At 36.9% G+C, this 26,531-nt stretch overlaps 1 protein-coding gene across 3 annotated transcripts in view; it reads left to right on the top strand.

Annotated features, from left to right (window-relative positions):
- LOC100646265 (GTP-binding protein RAD) overlaps positions 1-26,531 on the top strand; it is an 80,451-nt gene that overhangs the window by 12,351 nt on the left and 41,569 nt on the right. Inside the window, exons 2-4 of one of the 3 annotated variants that reach the window (XM_048409793.1) lie at positions 6,298-6,510; positions 8,356-8,394; positions 9,655-9,901. In XM_048409793.1, coding sequence (XP_048265750.1) covers positions 6,298-6,510; positions 8,356-8,394; positions 9,655-9,901 — 499 coding nt within the window. The remainder of the gene's footprint in view (positions 1-6,297; positions 6,511-8,355; positions 8,395-9,654; positions 9,902-26,531) is intronic. The other 2 variants (XM_020864924.2, XM_020864925.2) reach the window with 2 other exon arrangements.

The following is a 26,531-nucleotide window of genomic DNA, read 5'->3' as shown; positions in this document are numbered from 1 at the left end:
AGTTATAATTAGTATATCGATCGCGTTATATTCTGTCACGATAGAAACGATAAAAGCTCTATCACAGAATCGAACCGAGTAGAATTTTTCTATCTATTTTATAATTCCTCAAACGCTGCTTCCATTTTTCTACCTTTTATTTCTATAGATTTGCGTACACGGTGAGGTAAAAATAGATATGAATAAAACTTTCTACGTAATTGTGATTCGCACAAAGTTTAAACGGCAAACTCTGATGCCTGTTTTTGCAAATTCACATTTTTACGAACATGACGAACAACTTATTCTGTGTGTACGTCTAATCGTAAAAAATAAACGATATATTTAACTATCTTCTTTCTCGTGGTTCGACCAATTGTTCTCATTGTCGTTGCATACTGTTAGAGAAAGCAAAGAACGAAAATAAAAGAACATCCGCGGAAGATATCTAATGCACGCTGTTCTCTCGGATCATTTATCAAACTAAATGACTGTGAGTACGTTTTATCTCGTATCCAATCCCATCGGATGAAATTGAGGGTTGAAAGGAATTAATGCAGCTCGGTGTAACGTCCGAGATACCAGTATACTATGCACGGCAAACCGCTATTCACTGTACTATAATATACCTGGAATACTCTATTATTCACGCATTATAGGCTTGTGCGCTATTGCATTACTAGCACGTCATATTCATTTGACGTTGACGAGGAAACGTCATTTAAATAATAGTAACAACTCAGAAGCTTTCTCTTTAGTTTACCACGCGAAATATTTTCTCACGCTATAGCACACTATGTCACGAAGACGATTCATAATTCATATAAATATCGTTTCTATCGATAAGCAACAGATATCGCATCGTTTGACATAATTAAAGAACGACATTACCATTTACGTGTACGTTCGTGGAATATTGTTGCGTCACTCGCGAGTGATATAGCACTGTTCGTCGTATTATCGTCATCGAGCTACAGCCAAGAGAAATACTGTTGTTGATCGCGAGCGATTCTGTTATTATACGTATTTTATTGCTTTTTGCTCTTGCAAAAGCTTCCGTGAAAAGAGAAAAGATATCAACAGTTCGTTGGAACGGAAAAGGGGCGATCGCAACGTGACTAACAGAGAAGAAGTTTAATTTTGTTCCGTGGCACGGTTACACGCACTGATTACGCCGTCTCCTCGAGTCTCGAAAGAAACCAATCTCATCGAAGTTTTAATAAGTCTCGTCCATGAAAAGGGTAACCAATAACGATGACCTATTACCTAGATTTTATTCCTGCCCGTTCGAACGAATCAAACGACGATGGTCTTCCGATGGAATTCTTAACGATAAAAACGCTGCAATTATCGTTGCAGTACGTATTAGTGTCGCTTCTTTTTCTCTTCTTTCTTTTCTCATTTTCTTTTTTATCTTAAATCGCAAAAGCAGTCAAGAAGGCAAGACATCTCTTTTCATTAGAGATATATAAATCTCATTAAGAGATTTACAACGACGTTACAACGTGATAACGATATAAGCGAAATGTTAAAACGTAGAATCGGTCTTATAGTTAATCGGCGATCATATAAATAACTTGGAGGAAATTGCTTTCGATATCGCGGCAATAATTACATAATCGTTCGCACACATGCAATTATATGAAATTATTACCAGGCGAAAATCGATTCTCTGATTGTCCTGTTTTAATTAAAATTCGGTAACACGTTACAGGTAGTAAAAAGACCAATAATTCGCTACGTTTTAAATATTACAATAAAATTGTCGATTTTGAAGAGCAATCAACGACAAACATCGCCGTTATTACTTTCACGCAGGAAACAATAATTCTATCGCTAGTTCCAAACAGTTTCAGTTCGTTAACGACCTGCTATAATTTACGAAACAGTCGATTATGTCGCCGATAGCGAGTGCACGCTGTCTCACCAGCAAATAGAACCGTTTTAAATCGTCTTCGACAAAATTGTCTCTCCGTGTGCTCGCGACCTCTTAATCCACAGCGAATTGTAAATCCTTCCTTCTTCGCAGATACGCGTGAATAATTAAGTGGAATTAAAGTCGGAGAACTTAGCAAGGTATAGGTACCTTTATTTATCGAGCTCCGCGACCCGGTTTTCCTTCGGCCAGAGATCGTGCGCAGCAGGTGCGCTGGATTACGAGCAACGTAATTTTAGTAGCCAAAATCGTCGTCCTTCCTTCCACTCGTACAAATTCAAAATCACAGTTAATTACTTATCGCCAGGAATAATTTGACGGACGTGAGCCGATCCTACGAGAGTTTCAGTTTTATCAATTTTAACGAGCGTTATTCGAAGATCATGGAATGTAGGTAGAATGTAGGTCGTGCGAATTACCATTAGCGTTCGGCGTATCACACGCTGGCAAACAATCGTCATAGAAAATTTCTTTTCCTCTCCAATTCGGATAATCGTCTCCGTTGCTACGTACGCGAATTACGGGAATATCGCGTATCGCTTTTCCGTTCGATGTTCATATTTCCTAGAGCGAAGCGAAAATCAAAGGTCTGATCCCGCGAATCTGCTCCGTTCTGTCAGACTTTGGATCCCGCTCTACCGTGAACTTTCAAATTACAGGCTGATTACTCGTCAGCCATTCCCATCACTCTTGGAACATTGAATCGGCCGCTGGAAATGCTGATTTAATTAGAACAGAAACTCGCAGGATTACAGGATGCTTCGCATAAAGCGTCTTTTAAAAACAGCCGAATACCATCGTTGCTTATTCGAATTGTTTTCCTCTTTCTTTCTGCTTCGAGAGTAATTTCATTTTATATTTACTCGGGTGGAAATTGTGCCGCGCGATATAATCCCATTGAATATATGTATAGGATATAATTTGAACGTAATCACGTTGCTTCGCGTATAAGTAAGATAATGATGATTGATGTTAAACGTATTATCGCGTTATCCTGGACCTGGCTGAAAGAGTGATCTTCGCTCTATGCGACTTTCGTATTACGTACTTGCAGTGTTACAGAAAAATATCGATGAATATTGGACGTACCGTAATGTCAGTTGTGAAATTTCATCGTCAAAGGCGACAATCTTTGTTACTCGTTATTTTTATCATTTATTACGGCTAATAGAGAAATTCATTTTGTCGAATGTTCCGCTACAAAATGTACGCAACTTTAAGATCAGTTTTACCGGTAATATTCATCGTTTGACCGGTTACAAATTTGTGTCAAAGTTCAGTGTAGGATACATCGCCGCGTCAACCACGAAGCACCAAATTAAGGAGTAATTTTTTATTCAAAGGATTCCATATATCCCATAACGCACAAAGTCTAATTTTTCCTTTCCCACGTCATCCTCGTTAACACATTTGCATTGCGTATAATACCTGATACGATGGTAAAACTCGTCGCTTCGCTACACGCTTGCAAAGATGAACTTGCTTCGAATTCCTTCATAAACGCTGTTTGATTCGAATAAAATATTCATAAAGTAGAGCGTGCCGAGTCCGAAATACCCGCGAACGTTATTGCGAACATTTCGCGTCCGCAGGATCGTTTGGCGCAAAATTGCGAATGGTAAATGAGGTAGTTGCAGTGGTTCAGAAATGGATCCCGTATCGAACATTACGACTTTATCGTAAAATCACATTTCCCTATGTCCCACCTATACGTACAGGGTGTTCGTTAGAAAACTTCACGATGAATTTTCTGGGAATGTACGCGTTCTAGGAAGAAGATATTCGAAACGAAAGTATCGCGATTTCCGGATGGAAATCTAATTACGCTTCACGTTTCTCATCTCTTGGAAGCTTCCAAGCTAACGCGTACTTTTCGACATCGAACGTGAAATTTTCAAACGAACACCCTGTATATATATATATATGTATGTATATCTTCTATCTTGGAATTCATATAAGTGTGCGGACACTTAGTATAGTAAGTACGGGCGCAAATCGACCATTCACGCGGAATGGAAGCCATTTTCAGCGGAAGACTCTCAGATTCGGGTTTGCGATGCAAAGCGATTTTATGGCTGATACGCGGCCGATAAATCTTCAAGATACGAGCGAAATAGAATGAAGCTATCGTGCCTGACACCGCCAACCGCTAATTTAATTGGCTAACTCGGTCAGGAGTCATTATCGACATTCCGGAGGAGTAAACAGGACTTAACCAGTCGCAGACTCCATTCAAGTCAGGCATATTTCAATGAATTTAATTAAACGAGATGCGCAATAAATACACCTATTTTCGTAAAATTCGTTCAGAAATTTTAACGCGTGATACTTCCCTAAAAAATATATTTAGAAATCGTATTTTCTTATTAATAAATATATACGACGAAAGGAACAAGTTTATTTAGAAAATTGAAAAAGGAGACAATTGAAAACTTAGATTATTAATTAAATATTTCAATATTTTTCCTTCTCTTCTGAATCGAGGTTCGATTTTTGGACGTGGGAATTTTATGCACATTTAACGATTAAATATTCGCGTCACGTGCTCCTCATAATCTGAAAATGTAGTCTCGAGTGAAACGACAAATTTACGAGTAACACTCTACAATATCCGAATAAACGATGTCAAATAGGTAATTTCCATCTAAATATTCGTAATCGTTCGAGTATTTCAAATATTCCTTTGGAACTAAATTTTATTTAATTTTGACAAGCTAACATTTATGTCACGGAGATAAACGTGTAAAGATAAACGTAAAATAAAAAGAATTCTAGAATTACAAAACGTATGAGTATGCATAGGTAGTAACTGAACATTACGCCTACACTATAAAAATGTCGTAGTTTATTAATTAATAAACTGCTGTCAAAGGTTACGGGTTATTCTGAAATAAATATCGTCATAAAACAAGTACCGTGGTTAATAAACTGTATCAAAAATTTTGTTGAAGTTTAGAAGCAAATAAATGCTTCCGATAATTAATATTTCCAATTAAATTTTTGGAATCTAACGTCACTCTATGGTCCTACAGGAAAATTTTAATACAACGTGCTCGAAGATGAAAAACAGTTCGGAATAAAACCAGTTTTATTGGGTTGGCAACTAAGTGATTGCGGGTTTTGCCATTAGGTGGTAATGTCGAAACCCGCAATCACTTAGTTGCCAGCCCAATAAAAGCGTTCGAGTACTTTTGTACGCCACTGTGTATGGAACCTGTCCGAGTCCAATGATTTACTTCTAATTATCACATTATCCTATTAGAAAACATCAATTTTATTATCATTCGTTTTATTTAAGGTTCTACCATTTTGTACGACCATTAGCAACGGCGATTAACAAAATGCGTAACGAAGATATATAAAAAGCGAAACGTAAAATACAACAAGGTAAGTTACAATCTCAAATGATAGTATTTATACGTTTTGAACATATATCGTATGCAGTACAATACGGTACGATTAACCTAAACTTACATTAATATCATACAGTGTACTTAGAGCTAACAAGATAACTTACAATATCCTAATCGCTGATACAAGTTAATACGTTTAAGAAAATGAGGAAGATCTTATTCCCTTTTCTATTTATTTTCTTTTTTTTTTGTGGTTAGTTGGCTCTTTTTTTGGTTGTGTCCAGTCCTCAGCCTAGCGAGAATAACTCGCTCTTTCGTATTAAATAAAAATGCTGGATGTTTGTCAAATACATTTAGATGTATGTTTATGCGTCTACATGTAGGCGCGTTTCTCGAAAGATCAATTTGACGACACAAACTACAGATACATATCGGAAATATATGGTGCAGAGCGTGCTAGGAATGACAAAAGTTGCGGTTACGCCAAGAGGAAGCATTTACACTTTGCCAATATTTGACTACAAGATTCCTGGACAATTCAACGCGACGTTAGATAAAAGCGACGAAACAAGCACTCGGCGCTCCTTTATCCTTGCTCACTGTCAAGCTCTGACAACGATAAATAACAAACTTTAATATTAATCGCAAACAAAGAAAATAATATTACCCAGGAAACAACGTTACCATAAACTTTGGGAATACAGCGGGCAAACTTCACCGCTAATTTTAATCGTGTCACCTAACTTTGAATGCTATCAACAGAACGCAACACCGTCTGAAGTTGCATCGGGAAACACCTAAGGTGTTTCTGCCCGTTTTCCATCGCAATGTTCGAACGTCTTGCCGCCACAAAACGACTAATCTCGATGACGAATCTGACCGCTAAGATTATCTCGATTTCGCACAAGCGAAAAGCGACGTCTACGATCGCTTGGACCAGGCCTGATAGAAACGAGTTTGGTGCGCGTGCTACGAAAATAGCAGGCCAATTGAATTACGTTTCGCGCTAACTGAAAGTGGTCCTTTCAGAAAACAGGAGGCCTCGAACTCCGACTCGAAGAGCAGACGATGGGGCAAAATGGCGTTTCAGAGGAGAAGCAGCGAGGTGGAGGTTCGTCTGCATCGCACCTCTTTCACAGGATCCCAAGGACACTCGAGCGTCGATGCTCCAAAGTCACCGACTCCATCCAGACGTCGTAGCTCTAGCATAGCGGTAGCCAGGCCGACTCCTGACTTGCACAGGTAAGCGTCTGAAGGGATAAGTCGATTTGTTCCTTTGGCTACGTTACTTGTTGGCAGAAAAGTTTTCCTGGTTAGAAAGTTCGGGATCGGGATTACCAACTTGGCGTTTTTTACATCCAAATTCCGGAAATCTGGCTTCTCTTCAACTTGATTGGCGCTGAGAAATTTTGTTTGCCTCTTTCTTCCAATTCTTCGAAACATTTCTTTTTTCTCTTTGATAATTTCATTGGCTACAATTGCAAAGCTAATTTCCTTTTTCTGTGAATATGAATAATAATGACGTAGCAGGTATTAGCTACATTTGCCCTCACTACTTGTCTAATGGTAAGCGATGCTACAGCTGAGAGGTTTTTTTCTTTCGTATACTTCGTTAAAACAGAAGCAAGAAACAGAACGCAGTTGAAACTTCTCGATACCGTTATAAGAATTAGGGCAGAACTTTTACTCTCGAACAAGCGACGCAAAGATTTTGTCGTATCTGAACAAACGCTTGACAACTCAACCATAAAGAAAGTTTACGAATGTAATTTCAACGAAGAGAACCTGGACTTGGAACTTCTCGCAATTTAATTACAAAAAATATATTTCGATACGTTTGCCTTGCTCCTGTTTACTTTTTTTTTTAGTATTGTTTGGCTGAAACCCGAGAGTTCAAGTTGGCAATCCTACTCAGGATCTGTTCTAAAGACGATATCTCGATGGCTCGTTAGAGAAATATTCGCTCGTTCGTTTTTTGTGAAATTTGACTCCTCGTTTACGACGAATAGCTCTCGACCGTTTCTTCGCGCTATGTAAAAATCACGTTTACATCTACTTGAGAGAATTCGTGAAAAATATCAGTCTTGTTTATGTTTTTAAATAAATCGCCTTTTTTAAATCTGTCGATTTATTCGTGCGTGTGATGTATCGGTAGAACATTCGCGGAAAATATTCAAATTCGCGTGAAAAATTTCTTCGGTGCCCGAGGGCTTAATACGAATGTTCATCGGTATATTAAAAGAGCTACCTTTTTTTGCTAGAAAGAGCATAAATAAATTACCAAGTTTATAATATAAGTTTCAGTTAAAAAATTATTATCGCGTAGGGCTTTGAATTCCGGATCGGAGTTGAGCAAACATTGTTGGAAAATGGGCTAAAATGGAGATGGACAGGTTTTGCGTATTGGTAATGGCCAATCTTTTGATGGTATCATTGTGAACGTAATAAAACCTTTCGGAAATTATGAATTTTATTCAACTCGCTGCAATTGCAGTTTTGTTTCATTCATTTACAATATCTTGTTTATGAAAACGGTATTATACGTAATCGTTTACCCCTTTTCTTCCAGTCTAAAAATTATAAATCAACGATTGTTATGAATAAATTAATTACGCATTAACGCATTCTTTGACACATTGGAAGAATGCACGAAAGAGTAAATATATAAAATAACATACTATACCGCTTCAGTTGTGCTTCTTTCATTTTCAGATTATCATTCAATGAATTATATCGCTTAATAATTTAACAAATAATTCATTGGCATAATTTGTTGAACAATTATTTAAATGGAATCAACTCATCCAATAAAATATTATTAATATCGAGAAGTCTATTAATATTTGATCGAAGTAAACATAAAATCTGATAAATATTGATACTATTTATTGTTTAATTTCATTGCATTTATGTATAAAATTTGAAATAATGAGTAGTTTCTACGTGAGAAGTAATAATAACACGATATAGATATCGACGATTTTTTAAAATAAAATATGTTATGTTTATTTCTAAGAGAATGTTTTAAATAACCTTTTGTATTTATTTTCCATTTTTGTTTTTTCTTTTTCCTTTTCTTTTTTGGAGGAAACTAGTTGGCCTTTTTTTACACCACAGTATCATACAGTTAAGTTTCTGCATCTAAATATTCTTCTGTTCAGTTCTGTTTTTAATCTGAACTTTTTATACGGCTGCGTCTTTGCAATCGCTCGTGTAATTACTTTCTTAATTACTTTCGACTTTGAAAACTTTCAAATTATCCGAAACTGCTTAAAGCTACTCGCAGCTTTTTGTATCATTATACATTGACCTGTTTATGCAAAATAACCGAAATAGGAATTTTGGTTTTCTCCGTGAGACATTAATTTACAGCACTGTACTAATGGCTGTATGAAAAGTTCATACGTAACATGAATTGAAAGAATTTTTTACGTATTAATCTTTCCACTTTAACGTAATAGAACATGTATCAACTTGGCGTACAATATGTTGTAGCCTAAAATCAAATTTTTCTATCGTAGACTGTATGCAAATTTTGTTATTGAATCCTAATAAAAATTGCAGATAGCATTTATAACTGTACCAAAAGAAACTTCGTCGAATTTCATTTAATATCGTGTCAAGTAGTTTAAAATAAATAGTTTAAAACTAACATATGACATGTTTAAGCAGTGAAAAATCCTCAACGATACAAATACACGTAGATACGTACAGTGACCACAAGAAGTAGATATTTGCATGTAGAATGCTGTTACTTTCTACTTGTTAGAAACTCCAGTTAGATTTTCGACAGTACGCGCGGTATACGTCACGCGAAGTTAGAAATTCGCTAAATTTAGCCCTTTAATCCTTAGACAAAATTAAGGACGAGCGAATCACACAGCCTTCTGCGTACAGTCCGACTTTAAGGGAAAATATCCTGTCACGTTACCGTAGGTTACGATTTTCTGCAAACCTAACGCTAGGCGTTTGAAACTGCTGGAAAAATGGCACCGTGTGATCGCTGATGGAGCAAAGTAGTCCTCGTTGGAATTCGATCGCAAACAGTGTTGTCGCAAACATATGCGAGTTAGTAATTTGCGCTCGAATAATTGAAAGCGTTGCCAATAAAACAAAATAACAGTATTTAAAATAAACTGATAGTAAATTTCTCTGTATTGTTAATGGTATTTCAGCAACAATTTGCTTCCTTCTCTGTTCGTTTATCGTATTTCTTTCGGTATCGATGGAGTAGAAACTTTCTTTATTTTTCATCATGCTGCGTAAATATATTTTTCTATCGCTTCTGCTTTCTCATTATCATCTAAATGCAACAGCTCACACCTATCTTATTATCGAAACCTATGATTAAAATCTCTCATTAAATTCTCCTCGCCCCAACAATAGGTTTCTACAAGCAGAAACCGGCCCTTGGGGTCATTTATCGCCCTCGCCGAGGAGTCCCACAAGAACCCCGGCCATAAGTCCTGGAACAGCGTCCTCTTCGTCTCACTTGAGTCCAGGCACGAGCCCAGGCGGACCAAGTCCAACCAGTCCAGCTGGTACAGCTGGTTCAGCGTCAGGATCCCGAGTTCCAGGACCAAAGCAATATCGCGGAAGGACCAGTAGTATGCCGGCGGTTCCACGACACAGAGTAAGTCGTTACTTACAATCGTCATATTTTCTAATGAAACGATCCTTTTTTCTTTCTTTCTTTTTTTTTTCTCTTATCAAATTCCACGCATTTCATCCTCACGGTATTAAATGTCTGTAGTTACGTGACGATATTAACAAACTCTGCACGGAGCTTGATATACAGTTGATAGAGCCTTCGATATGCCAACCAACAGGCAAGCCATTTCATGGAACTTTCCAATACTAGAACAATCACTTTCCTCGTATTAACTTTCATTCGTTCAAACAGAGATCAAAGAGATGGTGAATTTGCTTTAACATCAGACGGCCCCTACCTTTTTGGCGCGCCAAACTATAGAAATTGTCGACGCGAGAGGCTCCATTACATTCTCTTTTTCCATTCTCATTTATGCTCTAACGCGTACGACGATGCATGTGCTAACGTTGGTCGAAAAGAAGCGTCGCTTCGCAAGAACGTAAGTGTAGTCCGTTAGACGCGGCGATACGTCCACGCCAGTGTACAGTCCGTAGAGGACTATGTAAAGGATGGTTGATCGTGAGATTTATAAGACGAGATTGCTCGTTTTCGAAACCTCCAGGTGTATTTAAAATAATTAATAAATAAATACGGATAATGTCTTTGAGACGCTCGTACTTACGGATTCGCTAAGACACTGTATAATCGCTAATATACTCGCTGATTAGATTGATAACTGCTAGATACTATAATCCTTACGATCGCGTCTGTTTATTTATACTGATCGGAGGAGAGTCGGGAAATTCACGTTCGTCTGTGTTCGAGGGTTGCACGTAACAGCGACATTGTTTTCCCCTGAGTTTATTTATTATTACATTATGTGTTTTCTAACGATATTGATACTCCGAGGCAAAGCAACATGATTTGAATTGCCCTGTAGCTCGTGTGCCGCTACAAGTCTAAGAAGCGATCAGTAAGAGGTTTTGCCTGGCTACTAAAATGTCGAGCGACGCGCAAAACGCTTCCACCCTACATCGCTACATTCGTTTACAGCTGCGACGTCGTACTCGCCTCGCTACTGACAATTTCAAGCCGAGTTTACACTGTTTCGCTTTGCACGAACACGGCGGATGAACGCTGCTTTCATCTGGTTTCATCCGCGCATGAAACAAGAATGAAAGCGGCGTTCATCCGCCGTGTTGTTGCCAAGTGAAAGAGCGTAAATTCGGCTTTAACGCCAGTTTTCGCGACGGAAACGCGCAGCGATGAAAACGACTGGCCGCTGTTTCGCGGACAGGTGCACGTTACTTTACAATGACGTTAGGATCAGCGCGTTTAATACACGAAGCGATGCTTCGTGGATAGAGCAGCTCTTTCCAACGCGCACGTCGAACGTTCGGCTAACAAAATATTCGAATGGTAGGCGGCTCTGCTATACTTGGCTCTGCTATACTCTACGCACTAATTAATTAGCACGTAGCCAACGTGTATACGTACGTATTGCGTTTCTGTGGCTCGCATTAATTTGCCAAAGCATCGTCGAATGTGCCGTGTCACACGGCGCGCAAAAGCGTCTGCTGCAGCAATATCGACAGTTTAATACCTTCCCTGCCACGTGTACTGTTTCCGAGACACGCTGAACTTTTCGTTCGAGTAAAACGATACTGCTGTTGTTAACGAATAAAGGATGGTAAAACGATCGACAAACTCGTAACAAAAACCACGGAAATTTGTGTAAATTTCTTTGATAGTAATGCATTTTCATTGACGAAAGCGACGAAAGCTGATCCATGTTCTGGCGTAGTACAAACGAACGAAGATTAAATGGTTTTACCGATAAAAAGCGAATTTTATCAATCCGATGATTGAATTAAAGAGGAAACATAAAGCTGTAGCAACATATAGGAGGAATACGTACGTATAAAATACGAGTCAAATAGATCGAAAATACGCCACGGTAATGAAAGTCTTATCACTGTAGAAGTTATCGTTTGTAATTTAAATTTTAATAAGCTATAAACGGGTCTCTTCGCGTCACTTGCAGTTAATTGATGAGCTTCATCGTAAGCTTGTTTGCTGCAACGTTTCTCTTATGGCCATCTATCCTGGAAAGTATGATAATAGACCACGTGTTTTTGTGTCGAAACTTTTTATATACAGAACATCCATTTTTCTCTGTTATAGACTGTTCAAGATTTATCGACAATCTTTCCCTCTTCTTGAATTCTCATAAAATATCCATTTCCTGCCACCTGTTACGACTTTCTACGAGAAACTTTCACCCCTATTTTCATCTTCCATTTATCATAAACTCTTTTACGCTGCTATTTTAAAACCGTAACTCTCGTGTCTCGAAGGTTGATAAATTAATATCGTTGATTGGAAGAAAACACTTGTGGAAACGAGCCAATTTTAGCAAACGATTTATTAGAAAATCTAGTAGATACGATTGTTAACGTTGTACGTTTAAGGATCAAATAACCGTCGGCCTTCTCATAAAACGTCCCTCGTAAAACGTCATAAAAACATAAACCAAGCGATCCGGCACAAATCGTCCGCAATTCTGTTGATAGAATGAACTCCGTGGGATCGAACGGTTCCCTTTAAGTTGGCAAATTTTCATCGGTGCCAGTGATAAGCGCGGACAAGATGCTGCCTCGTTAAAACAATGGAACTACGTGTTAGCAACAAGATCAATAACGGTCCGGTTTCATTAATTTCTGGTTCTGTTGCCAACAGCCAAGTGAAATACGACGCCGCTACGTGATACACTTCAGCAACGTGCACGTGCAACGTGAACAAAAATCGTTGCGTAGCCGGCGTTTGTAAAACTGCGGGTTGGCATCGACTGTTATACTCTGCTCGTTGCATCGGGCTAACAACGAGGCGCGCTTCGCGTGATCAAGATCTCGCGAAATAGCTGTTAACGGGAAAGGAGAACGCTACGGCGTTGTATTCAAATGGAATTTTGATAAACGTGCTTCGAGTATCTTCTTCTTCTTCGCTCTGGTTTTATGCGTGGCATTTCCGTGAAATGTATATCACGTCCGATCCTAAAATTAAATCTTGCAATTTGCGATAACATCTGGTGATACGGTTGTCGATAAATTCTATATGTTCGTGGAAATACTTGAACGTTTACCATAGAGAACGTTCACAAGGGTATTACAGATGTGTCTGTTGCGTAAAACATTTGGATATCTCGTTGGAGTTATAACGAAACGTCGTGATTTTATATTAGCAAAATTCGCAGCCAATTTGAGAACGGAGATTACGAGATACGTGTTATCCTACATTCCACTGACCTCATTAAACAAATAAAATAGTCAAACTCGATGATGGTATCCTACTGAGGGTAGCCACCCACGTGTTATTTAACAATTAAATTAGAAAAATTCACCAAATGTCCAGCTGGACAAACTGTAAAGTACAAATTAAATAAAAAAAAAATTCTACAAAGAAGACCAAGAAGAAAACACCCCACTGACCTCAATAAGGAAATAAAATAGCCAAACTCGATGATGGTAACCCGCTGGGAGTAGCCATCCGCGTGTTATTTGGCAATTAAATTAGAAAAATTTACCAAATATCCAGCTGTACAAATTGTAAAGTACAAATTAAATAAAAAAAAAATTCTACAAAGAAGACCAAGAAGAAAACACCCCACTGACCTCAATAAGGAAATAAAATAGTCAAACTCGATGATGGTATCCCACTGGGGGTAGCCATCCACGTGTTGTTTGGCAATTAAATTAGAAAAATTCACCAAATGTCCAGCTGGACAAATTGTAAAGTACAAATTAAATAATAAAAGAAAATTCTACAAAGAAGACCAAGAAGAAAACACCCCACTGACCTCAATAAGGAAATAAAATAGTCAAACTCGATGATGGTATCCCACTGGGGGTAGCCATCCACGTGTTGTTTGGCAATTAAATTAGAAAAATTCACCAAATGTCCAGCTGGACAAATTGTAAAGTACAAATTAAATAATAAAAGAAAATTCTACAAAGAAGACCAAGAAGAAAGCACCCCACTGACCTCAATAAGGAAATAAAATAGTCAAACTCGATGATGGTATCCCACTGGGGGTAGCCATCCACGTGTTATTTGGCAATTAAATTAGAAAAATTTACCAAATGTCCAGCTGGACAAATTGTAAAGTACAAATTAAATAATAAAAGAAAATTCTACAAAGAAGACTAAAAAGAAAACACCCTACTGACCTCATAAGGAAATAAAACAGACAAACTCGAAGATGGTATCCAGCTGGGGGTAGCCATCCACGTGTTGTTTGGCAATTAAATTAGAAAAATTCGCCAAATGTCCAGCTGGACAAATTGTAAAGTACAAATTAAATAATAAAAGAAAATTCTACAAAGAAGACTAAAAAGAAAACACCCTACTGACCTCATAAGGAAATAAAATAGACAAATTCGAAAATGGTAACCCGCTGGGGGTAGCCACCTACTTGCTATTTAGCAATTAAATTAGAAAAATTCACCAAATGTCCAGCTGGATAAATTGTAAAGTACAAATTAAATAATAAAAAAAAAAAAAGAAAAAAAACTTGTCATTTTGCAAATACGCGGTGTCCTATTTGAAGCGCGCAATTATTAATCATTGGTCGTAAATCTTCTCTCGGTGGATGTACTTTCGAAATTTTCAGCTGAAATTTTGTTTCTTTTTTTTCTTTTCGTACGGAATTGCGTGTTTTTGTTCAGGTAGGTAGGTTGTAGTTCGCACCGTGACGAATTCATCTGACTGTAATATGTCTCCCGTGTCAGATGCCAACAGAGGGACGAAAATGTTCGGATAATGGAACTCTCGGATAGTAGAACGATCTCTTCTCTCATTGTTAAATTTTATTTGCTCGAGCAGATATCGTGGAAATCGTCAGTTCTTTTTAATATCCGAGAACCTCGTATTTCTATACTGTCACGCTGATTATCTGAACCGTTAGGATATCTGAAAAACTATAAAACATACGAAAAAATGATTGAAACGAATATAGTAGCGTATGAAGGGACGTATATCGTGCTGTTATTTATACGATCTCGAAGTGACCCTGAAATGCCCAGCGATCCTCGCGTTCAAGTTTTTAAACCCGTTTTAATATTTGAGAACCTCGTATTTTTTCATTGCCGTACATTTATCTGCGAGCAGTTAGGATATTTGGGAAACTATCAAGACGTCCGAAAAGTTTCTCTCGTTTTTATTTTAAGGAAATAATGGATGTACAACATTTTCTGTTTTATATTATTTTATCGAATTACGTATGATCCATTTTCTTCTATCAAAATAAAGATCATAACGTTCGACGGATTAGGTTTCATGTTTGTATAAAGATGCGTCATTGTAAAAGACGTGTCTGTAGAAGAAAGACACTGAACGGACAACCTAATATAAAACACACGAAGAAATGATTCAAACGAAAGTCATGAAAGAGCGCCTATCGTGCTCTTATTTATACGATCTCGAAGTGGCTCTGAAATGTCCTGTGGACATTACGTTTAAGTTTTTTAAATGGATCTCTCCTATTCTTTGCGTCGTTTGTCTTGCAGCTGACGTCAGAACATTTTGCACAAGATAATACCGAGATACGATACGACAAAGCCATGCCACGACATTAATATTATATCTGATGTAGAGCGCAAACAAATTGCACACTGGAATTATAGACGCACGCGGAACGATAGCAACAACAATGGTCGAAAAATGTCGGAGGGAAACCCGCAGGATCAAGAATCGCATTTACGCGAATCCCACTCATTTGTGGATCGTCATACTGGATTATTCTGCACACGTTGCAACGCGTTACATTACACGCGTAAAATCGTCTCTTCTCCTCGCTGTGTACATCGAGTAATGCTAACGCCGTTGACACAGTAACTCTGTCGTTTCATCTCTCGAAATTGTCCTGTAGAAAATACATACGTGCGTATGCAGCATTTTGGAAATGTTCTGACGTCAGTCACGAGAATGTGCAATAGAAAATAAATAAAAGAGATGCGTTTAAAGAATTAAAACGAGGCTTGCTTCAAGATCGTACAAATATCAGCTCATAAACATCGGCTTTAGCATAAACATCAGCTCGGATAAACACACTGTAGATTAGTGTTCGTATTGGAATTATAAATTCGAGAAACAAAAGTCGAACAACTTTTCTTGAGGTTTCCTTCGTATCGTAGATTTCCTTCGCTATCTGCACGTTCAACATCGGAAGTTGTAATCATCGTTCACTCTTTTCAATGGCCTGTGAATCACGCTCTGTATTTTATGGCTCAAACTGTACGCATAGTAGATATACATCTCCTCTAAGCAAGACTAGCGTAATAAGAGACAGTGTTAACTCGACATAAATGAAATTATATCACAAGTTACGCGAAACCCGAGTTTACTATACTTTGCGCGGATCAAGTTACGTTCTTAAACATTTAACGAATGTTAATATACATGAATGATACCGTGGTTGATATAGTATTGTTAATCGATGTAGACGAACTGAAACATGATAGGTGTTCACGATGTAGAACGATGCTGTATTCGTTTTACCAGGCGAAACAATGTTTCATCCGTATCAGCAGCAACGGTAACTGTATATCTTTTTTCCGAATGAAAGTTATCGGCAAGCTGTAACTTACTTATCGATCCACTCTCCTATATTAATCCAATACACGTTAGGTTGTTGGGAAGTTCGGAATGTTATTGAAGTTCACGCACACTGTTTCCGAGGATCGTAACGTTTTTGAAGTTTCAGACGTTAATACCTAGATTCTGTTGTGTATTTCGTGGAATTGGATAGGGACATAAGGAAGGCTTAACACTAGCTACCGATAGTTAACACGAAGTTATTTCTACCAAAATCAGTGAAAATGACTGGTCTTTAAAAAATACGTAATAACAGAATATTTTTATATTTATTGATTTATTATTTTCTTATAGAAGGAATTCCATGTTATGTAGTACATTTTTGGTATTATTTGTTGAAGTAACTACTTGAAGAAAAACTCTACATCTTTATTTGTGTATATCTATGACCTAGAGACTGCTATTACTCAGAAATATTCTAAATAAGGAGCGGTGCATATTATTGTATTGAGTATACATTATGTTTTGGGTTGCAAGGATTAGGAACAAAGAAACTAATAAACAGATTTCTATTTATGTTCTCTGTAACCTCTAGCCCAAGCTATAAGCTTAACTTTTTTGGTAATGTCATTTTGCTACAAATATATGAACGTGTTCCCTATCATTCCATTGTTTAGTAACACTAAGAGAGTAAGGATCTGAATCAGCATAAATTTATACATTATACTTATACTTATACCTTTAATTATTTCAATATACTTTTCTATTACAAATTCATCCACTGGTTCTTCGATCAGTCAACCTCAGCCTCAACGTTATTAATCCATCTGGGACCATGATCCCTAAACGAAGGTTGACACATTTATAGAATTGTAGAACTAATCATTTTGAGTGCTATGGCATTTCTAACGTTAGCATCTAGCGTTCTAGCGATCGCTAAAAGTTTGAGAAACGTGTGGGAGGTTGTATAAAACGAGGAAACTGGTTAATTGGGATAAATAGATTGCAGGACCCTTTAACACTTTGACAAGTACCATTCGTTTTGACTGGTATTGGTATAAGTAGCCTTGATACAAAATTATTTTCAGTTTGAGTACATAAAAAAGAAAATAAAATTCATTGTATTATTCTTTTGGTTATCGTTGCGAAAGTCATTATATCATTGCGGGAAAAATATAACACGAAGTGGAAATTTTAAAATAAAATTGTAAAACCAGTCAATTTGACTGGTGTGGTAGTTGTAGTGTTAAATAGATTGTAACCTGTAGTATCCAGGTTAATGTGGAGATATAAATCTCCCGATGAGGGAATTTTCAGATAATAGAACTCGACCCTCTTTTCATAATTATCATTTATAATTTCATAAATATATTTCGAAACCAATAATACAAGGCCAATTACAGAGAATACGATACAATGTAGATGTAATATTTTCTAAATTATTTATGGATTTTACGTCTTGTATTTTTTTTTCTAATGCTAAATCCATTTTTGTTAATACATCGAACTACGTTGCAGTATATTCTGCTCGTACCTCAAGTTATCTAATCGTAAATCCTCTTTCTAATAGTAGCCATAACACTTCGAAACAAGAGGGTCATTCATCCCCAATTTCACCGTAATCTTCTCTTCCCTTCTTCCGATTCAGAGCTGAAAATATTGCTATTTTTATTTGTATTTATCCAAATTTCAAATCTTCTTCCTTTTGTGTATCTAGATACTCCGTGTATTAAAATACAGCGTAATAATAACACAAATCGTAATACCTGTTACACCTTTATTTTCAAATAATTTTTAAATTACTATACCTCCTAAAAAAAGAAAAAAAAATGATCGTCTCATAAACAACAACTTACTGAAAGCCTCGGCGCACTCGAGTTTCTAGTAAAAACGAAAATATACGCGCACGTTGTTTTAATAAAAAAAAAAAAAAAAAAAAAAATAGTAAACGTTAATAAAACTACGAGTTGTTACGACTTTAAATGATAAAACAAAGTATCTGAAAGTTCGAATAAATTGCAACACAGTTAAGTAAAAGTGCTACTTTAATAACAATATCGGACGTTTAATACGAACAGTCACAATACATAGGCGAGAAACAAGCGGACTCGAAAAGTTGAGAAATATAAAATGAAAGAAAAAAAATAGACATCAAAGAACGTTCTTACAAAAGACAATTCGAAACGTCGACAATTGGTTGTTCACGCTTCGATTTCGAAGGCCAAGCCGACTTTGTGACCGCCTCTCGTTACATTGGCACAATCGATGTTAAATGACAAACTTAACGTGGCGTTCTCGTCGAGTTTCTGCTGCAAGCTCAAACCCAACTGAAGATCGGTGTTGAATTTACAACGGAACGTCGATCCTTCGTCGATGTTACATTTCGCCGCGGCGCCTAGCGTCCATTTCTGGATTCCACCGTTTCTAGCTAGAATACCGTTGATTGCCGCGTCCCAATCCGCGTTTACTTGAAAAATTACAGAAACATCGTTTATTTCGTCGTTTCTATCGGCTGAAAATACTTTCTTTCTTTTTTCTTTTCCACATTTCAATTAACGTTCGTACAGATCGGTCGGTTCGCTAATTTTATACATTTTTACATTTAGATTCAGAAATTTACAGACCTACAGATTCGTAGACTTACAGATTCATAGATTCGTAGATCTGTACACTTTATAAGCTTAGAGGTTGTGGTATTTCGAAATTTCGAGATCTACAGATTTGTAGAATTTAGCAACGCAAAGCTTTAGAGAGCAGCAGATTCGCAAACAAAATTCGAGAATTTAGTAATCCGTAGATTTATAAATTAATCGACCCGTGGGTCAGTAGAGTAGAAGATTAGTCAATTAGCAGATTAGATGGATTTGTAAATTCCTGGACTTTTAGATTAATAAATTTGCCAACATAGAAGCAAGTTAAAAGTAGATGATACAATTTTCTCGCGTGGCTCTTTATCTTCAGTTATCAGAAAAGCGAGCTTTGATGCTCTTTCGCGGAAGAGAACTTGTTACACTGTTTAATATCTTCTTTCAGTTTCTCATTACGCAACCCACTACGTAAGATAAACTCTCAACCGGATCATTTGACTAAACACATCAGGAAAGATTCTAGTTACGTAAAAATCGATAACGAAAGCATGTATGCTTGCTATGCTTTTTCATATTTGAGGATATTCACTTTGATGTATTCACACGGCTAGTCGTGAAAGCAGGAAAATCGATAGAAATCCACGGTGTAAAGAGCAAAAAGGATTTTCCATGCCGTCAGATTCATCGGTCCCAAAGCTCCTTCGCCATCAACGCAAAGAAAAATGTCACGTTAACGAAACGAACGAAACGAGAAGGGGAGAAGAAAAACTGGAGCTTTCGTGTCTCGTTGGTAGCACGTATAGCCGTGCGAACAGCCGTTAATTCAGGATTATTTCCAGACAGTGTCCGATCGTTTATTTTCTTCCTGATAGATCCGTAATTACAAATTAGTGGCGTGTGAAGCGTAAACACGTCGGATTATAAAATATGCATGGCAACTACGAACAGCGTGGTATCAGAACGACGCTGGCCATCGTCGTCCATTTACATCTTACGCTGCAGCTGGAAACTGTGAAATAGCGTAATTTAAAAAGACGTAAAAAATATGAAAAATAAAAACAGCTGTGAAACGTGAACGAGAAAAATTGATCGTTTAAATTTAACATTCGAAATATGATATTACGTAATGGATTTATTTTTATATTATTATCACTATTTAATAGAATATCGAAAAATGTCGTACGCATTTAAGAATTTAATCGGGAATTCAAGAAACGTTAGAAAATGGAAAATTCTAACGATAACTCGTCGTTGATTATGAGAAATATTTATATCGTTTCGAAATCACGCTGAAATCCGTCAGTTCTTCTATACGATTGTTTAACATTCTGATGGAAATTCCGTCGCATGAGGATTTTCCCAGAATTCGTGTTTTGCTTTTCTCCCCTGTATTTTCATATCGAGGAGCGTACAGTTTTAGCAAACATTGAATACGAATTACGTTGTTGCTGTCCCTGCTACTGTTTGTTCAAATTTCGAAGGAAAAATTGCCTAGGGAAACATTGCCCTGTTTCCTATTTTCGAAATTAAACCGCCGAATAAGTTAGAGGCGAAAAAGAAAGAAAAACGAAACAGTTACAAGTAATCGTTCCTTTGCTCGATTTTTATATTCGATCGGGCTGTGATAATTTCGTGTCAACTGCTACCGTGCCACTTTGCCGCAAGAAACGATCGTATTCCTTGTGGATCTAATTTTCTACGATCTGGCGATAATATAGCGACGTTTGAAAATGCGGCAAATCCCACGAATCGTCGTCAAGAGCTTGAGAAACGAGAAGGCTAAAGTATGTAACTATTTTCCGGAAAATTTCGCTTTGAGGATAAGGCAATCGCCTTGCTGTTTACCATAAGATCGATTAATACTTTTCCATTACAACAGCATGGATTAGAAAGTAATCGAGAGAGATCGAATTTTCTCTTTTTCCTCGCAATTTCTGGGAAACGATAGCAAACGAGCAAGCTAATGTTATTGTTTCATCTTAGTCCAGGGGAACACGGTATAAATTTCAATATTTAGCGATTAAACTCGGTAATCCTTCGTCAATAGAGGCCACCAGAGCATTGCAAAGCTATCAACTTGAACAGCGTGTCTCGTGGATTGTCTGTTCGGTGCAGAAGCTTTCGAGAACTTGTGACGTAGGTCGAAATTTACCGGCCACGCAACAGATAATCGACAAGAAGTTTCGAAATTTCCACCAAGGGAGGATTCTCATTTAACAGCAAAAACATATACAGAATCCCACCTCTAACGTTTAATAAATTCCAATAAACCCTTCGGTCCTCAGGGGAGAGCTTATACGGGTAAGCGTAAACTTACCATTTTATCGTTAGAGTTGGTTAAAAAGTTCACGAGTACGAATCCATTGGAAAATAAATAAAAAGGATGATAAAACTTTCTGACGACATGTTGTTCGTTCCACTTAGGTATTTTAAAACAGTTGGCAAATATAATGATCGCTCACTTTTTAGCTGCTGTATATATATTTGTGTGTGTATGTGTGTGTTCTACTTTGTAAAGAAAAATGTAATTCATTATAGAAAAAAAAAGGTACATCTGGAAAAACATATCGTGTAATTAAAATACCTACGAGCTACGTTCCAAAGAAAATGAAATCCGATCGAGCCTGTATCATTTACAAAGGAAGATGCCCAGCTCGAAAATTCCAGAAATTATGAAACTTTCGGGATATGTAGACGATATATAGTCATAATATTACGCAATTTTCCCTTCTGCCCAAAATCGCCGTACGTGGGTGAGATTGATCTCTGGAAATTCCGCTATTTTTCCACTTTGCGTTATAACTAGCTAGGAAATTAACAAATTGTTTTACTTTAAACGATAGTCCCAATTAAAGGAAGTAACTTTTACCTGAAAACGTTTTTTCTATCTCCCAGAGTTCGCGAATTACAACGGAAAATCATAAACTAGCCGGATTTTCGGGGTTCAGTTTCACCCTCATAAAGTCGTTTGGCCAGCAAAACGAAATTCCATAGTCTATATATATATATATATATCCCTTACATATCCTCAAAGTATCATGATTTTTGGAATTTGCGGCTTGGGAATTCTCCTCTCCCCTTGTTAATCTTTTATTTGCAACATTTAACCGCTTAGCGGACTCTATCAGGCCAAGTAAGAATTAAGCTGCAGTCTGTAGCATTTAGGCCAACTACCATACTCCCGAGTATGGTTCACCACACGATAAAACTTCTAAATGGAAGGGTCCAACAAAAGTGATCACGGCTATCGCAAACGTCATTGAGAAAATATCAGGTTGTCCGAAAAGTTTCTTTCGTTTCACGAGATGAACAACAATTTCTGTTTTATATTATTTTATTGATCCATTTCGTTCTATTTCTATCATTATATTCGCGCATAATTCAATAAATTAATATAAAAGAAAAAACATAGCGCGTCTATCATTTCCTTATAAAACGAAAGAAACATTTCGGACAACCTAACATAAATTAGAATGTGTGTGGAGCTGATATACGAACGTAGGCGAACGTCTCACGACACAGCGGCCGAAATCTAACCCCGAACCTACCTCAATCTGGTAACACAATCCTATACAACACAACAACGCTACGACAATATTGCGGTAGCATCAACCGATACGAAAACTGACGACGTTTGCCAACGTGACGCATTGTACCATTTCCGATGGACCATTGTTCGTCACAACGAACTGACCTTTCAGTCGTGTGCGACGCACGATCTTGAATTTCCATGGCGAAATTATGTGTATTTTTGGAGCGAGGAACATTTACGGTAGATGAGATCACGGGTCTGCCAAACGTAATTTTTTATTTAAAAAAAAAAATGGACAGTATTCGTTGGTCCACTTCGATGAAAAAAAGAAAAGGTAGGATGGAATTGAAAAATTTGACATCAGTATCCAACGGTGAATATTTTTCATCGATTCTGCGAGTGGGATATGATTGTCCGCGATTTGTCCACGTTTGTGCACATTCGTCCAACGAGGATTTTCGATTATCCACTTTGCAAGAAAAAAAGAGAAAACTGATGTTTATTTTTAAAAAATTCTCATCACCACTCGACAGCTTCCGATTGATTCGTAAGTGGAATATGATCGTCCACGTCGAAAGGGTCGACTGTTCTTTTGGTAAAAAAATCAATTTTCATTGAACTTATATTCCTTTTGCAATTTTTTCTCGAAAACGACGAAATTAATGAAATTTGATAAAATTGGAGCCAGAACATTTCAAGATGAACACTTCGCAGATACCACTTTTTATCAGAAAAAAGATCGCTTTTGTCTTTCAATTATTGTCCTAAAATTAGATGTTCGTTCGTTTCATTGAAATACGTATAATTTTGTGTGCTAGACTAGATTGGTCGCGTAGTAGTGACACACGTATGTGAATATGAGTGTACGGAAGTATGTGTGTGCACAGCGTCTCGAAAACCAGACGAATGGAACTGTTCCATTGGCAGCGTGGTATGAAAGATGGTGAGACAAAGAAAGTGCCGAGACGCGTGCAAATGTACATCGACGAAGATCCTGGAAATCGTTTATCAAATAAATCTAAAACTATTTTAATATGAATTCTAAGTGTAGCCTTAGTGTTCCTTTACTTTTATTTCGGCGATTAAGATCCACAATTCTCAACACGTTTAGATAGACGACATAGGCGATCGCCAAGAAACAATCAACTAATATCTTTGAACTAATATCTAAACTTAACTAAACAAACAACTAATATCTTGGCTGCTATATTTTTGTCCATGGAGGGGACGCTGCGACACTGTCTTTCGTAATTGCTAACAACAAGACCGTGAATTTTTCTGCGTTTGTTTTGGAAATTCAAAAGCGCTGAATTTTACAAAATATACATAACAATGAAAAGATACATGAAATATCCAAAGTATAGCGCTTTCTATAACACTTGATAGGTAAAATGAATTCGTAGCGAGATTTCACTTGTTCAATTATTAAAAGTCTCTTTCGTTCTATAAGGAAATAATGGATGCACAACATTATTTTATCGAATTACGTATGATCCATTTTCTTCTATCAAGATAAAGATCACAACGTTTGATAGATTAGGTTTCATGTTTGTATAAAGATGCATCGTTGTAAAACACGTGTCTGTTTTAAAGAAAGACACTTTCCGGACAAGCTAATATATTCTGAAAAATGTAAATCGACATAAAAATCCGCTTTCTATGAATAATTATTTAGAAAGGGAGATTGCACTTAAAACCCATACTCTTGCATTCTCGTTAATGAGAACGTAGAACGTTTTACGTTGAAAGATCAAAGTTTTTCCATTTTCGTACTTACAGTGTTTTCTATGAGCACTTTTCGATTACGGTAAAGGACAGCCTCGGGGCATAAAAGTAATTAAAAATGACCTGCTATCGAGTATGATACCTCGCGATGCTCGCTTTCTCTCGAGAATAATCCAAGTGAAATGGAACTGCAACCCCTTGTTCAATTTCCTCCGACTACAAGTTCCTTTGCGAGTGCTTGCACGATATTCGCAACATTTTGACGGAAGCGTGGTTCGCTCATCGGTCAACCGGAAACCACGATGAATTAACGGGACCATTTGCTTTACGAGAAATATCACATCGTCAGGGGAACGAATTTTTGAATTTGCGACCATTTTGCTGGTTTTCGAGAACGAGGATAAAAATCGATTGGTTAGAACGAACATTAGGAGTTTGTCTGCTGGAAAATATTGTTAATTTTTGGAAAAGAAAAAGCGTATTCGGGAGACAACTGTGTGTTTTGTACGATGCAATGCGTTACAGCTTTTGTACGATCGATTTCAATTCCTGGCTGATGAATAATTTAAATTTTGATAATATGCATGGGGAAAATTTCGTGGCTATCTAACGAAGGGAATTGTGATACGGAAAATAGAGTAAAGTTAAAATTGAATTTAACGGGAACTTAAATTTTGTCGAATAAATTAAAAGCAAATAATATGAATAATAAAATAGATTTGGTTGATCGATAAAAATATTATACGTGAGAGTAATCAATTCACAGTTATCTTCAGCACACCGTGGCGATAAATATTTTTCGAATATTAATTAATATTATGATAAATATGAAATACTATTAATGATATTTATGTTTCGTTAATAATAATTTATAGATACTTATATCTCATTTAAATTGTCCGTAAACTAGATTCAAGTTACTCGAAAATAAAGCCCAAGTATTTCTTCTTTAACTTTTTAAAGGAAAATCGCACCCGATGCGTCAATTAACTACCGCATCGATATTAATCAAGGCAAAAGTGAACCGATTATACACGTTGAATTAATTCTGTTAATTACATCAGTTGAATGTGCATTCGCGTGTTAAACCAGATCCATACTAATTTTACGCTCTAAATTGCCAACGAAATTATATTACCATCACGTTTACTTTAACCGTCGTATCTGTTACGTTCAGTCGCGCTTCTTTTGCAACGTTAAAGATTAATAATATACTGTTTGAAAAAAAGAAAAAAGCAAATCGGTTTTGTTCTTGTCACGGGTAAAGAAGAAACGTGTTAAAAAATTTTTATAAAAAATAGATTAAACCAGCAGCTTCGCTATATCTATATATACACTTTAAAAACTAAACAAACAAAAAACTAAAAAAAAGTTTACAAATAGTAGACTGCGAATATTTATGCATTTAGAAGAAACTTGCATGTGAAAATATATACACGAGATGTGAAAAGATGCAATATGTATATCTTTTGAAGAGAGTATTCGTTATAATATTCCATTTAAATTCTGCTTCTTCGCTTATATTCATGGAAAAATATGAAATTACACAGACATCTACAGCCATCTATACAGGTCTGCAAAAATTTGTTATTAAACGTCAGCCTTCTTCGCTTTCACATTTTTCTACCGGCAATAACAATAAAGAAACGATACAGAGATATAAAAATACAAGAAAAAATTGTTCACGTTTCAAGGGCCAAATTATATCAAGTATGTAATTAAACAATTTAGGAATTTCGGTGCAGTCGGTTTTGTTAAATAAGAGGAATGCATGAAATTTGCAGTCTACGGTCGTCATAGAATGTAATGAAAATTTGTAACCTTTGTACAAGAGGGAAAGTCCGTACTCGTACGGTATCGAGGTACATCGGAAGTGGAAACCAACGTCCTGGTAGCTGAAGGCCAATCCCAGGTCGTTCCTCGTCATTTTGTTCGTTTCCGTGTTGTAGCCACCTTGATAACCGATCAGGAGACCCTTTACTGCGGTGACTATGGAGCCCAAAATATCCACGTTCGACTGCGCGTCGCTTGCTGCGAATAGAACAGATTTTATGGTCGAGAAATTCGTTGGATTCCGAGGAAAATTGTTCTTGGCGGGAAATATCACCGATTTTTGCGATGCGAATTCCTACTTTCAAGGGTATAATTTAAAAAAATAGAAGCATCGACAGAAAATTATTTTATCCAATTTTCAAATATCCTAACAACCACCGATATAATACTTTGAACGTTTTAT

This window comes from Bombus terrestris, chromosome 10 (assembly GCF_910591885.1).
Source record: "Bombus terrestris chromosome 10, iyBomTerr1.2, whole genome shotgun sequence".
Lineage (NCBI taxonomy): Eukaryota > Metazoa > Arthropoda > Insecta > Hymenoptera > Apidae > Bombus > Bombus terrestris.
This window is presented reverse-complemented; position numbering and strand designations above follow the sequence as displayed.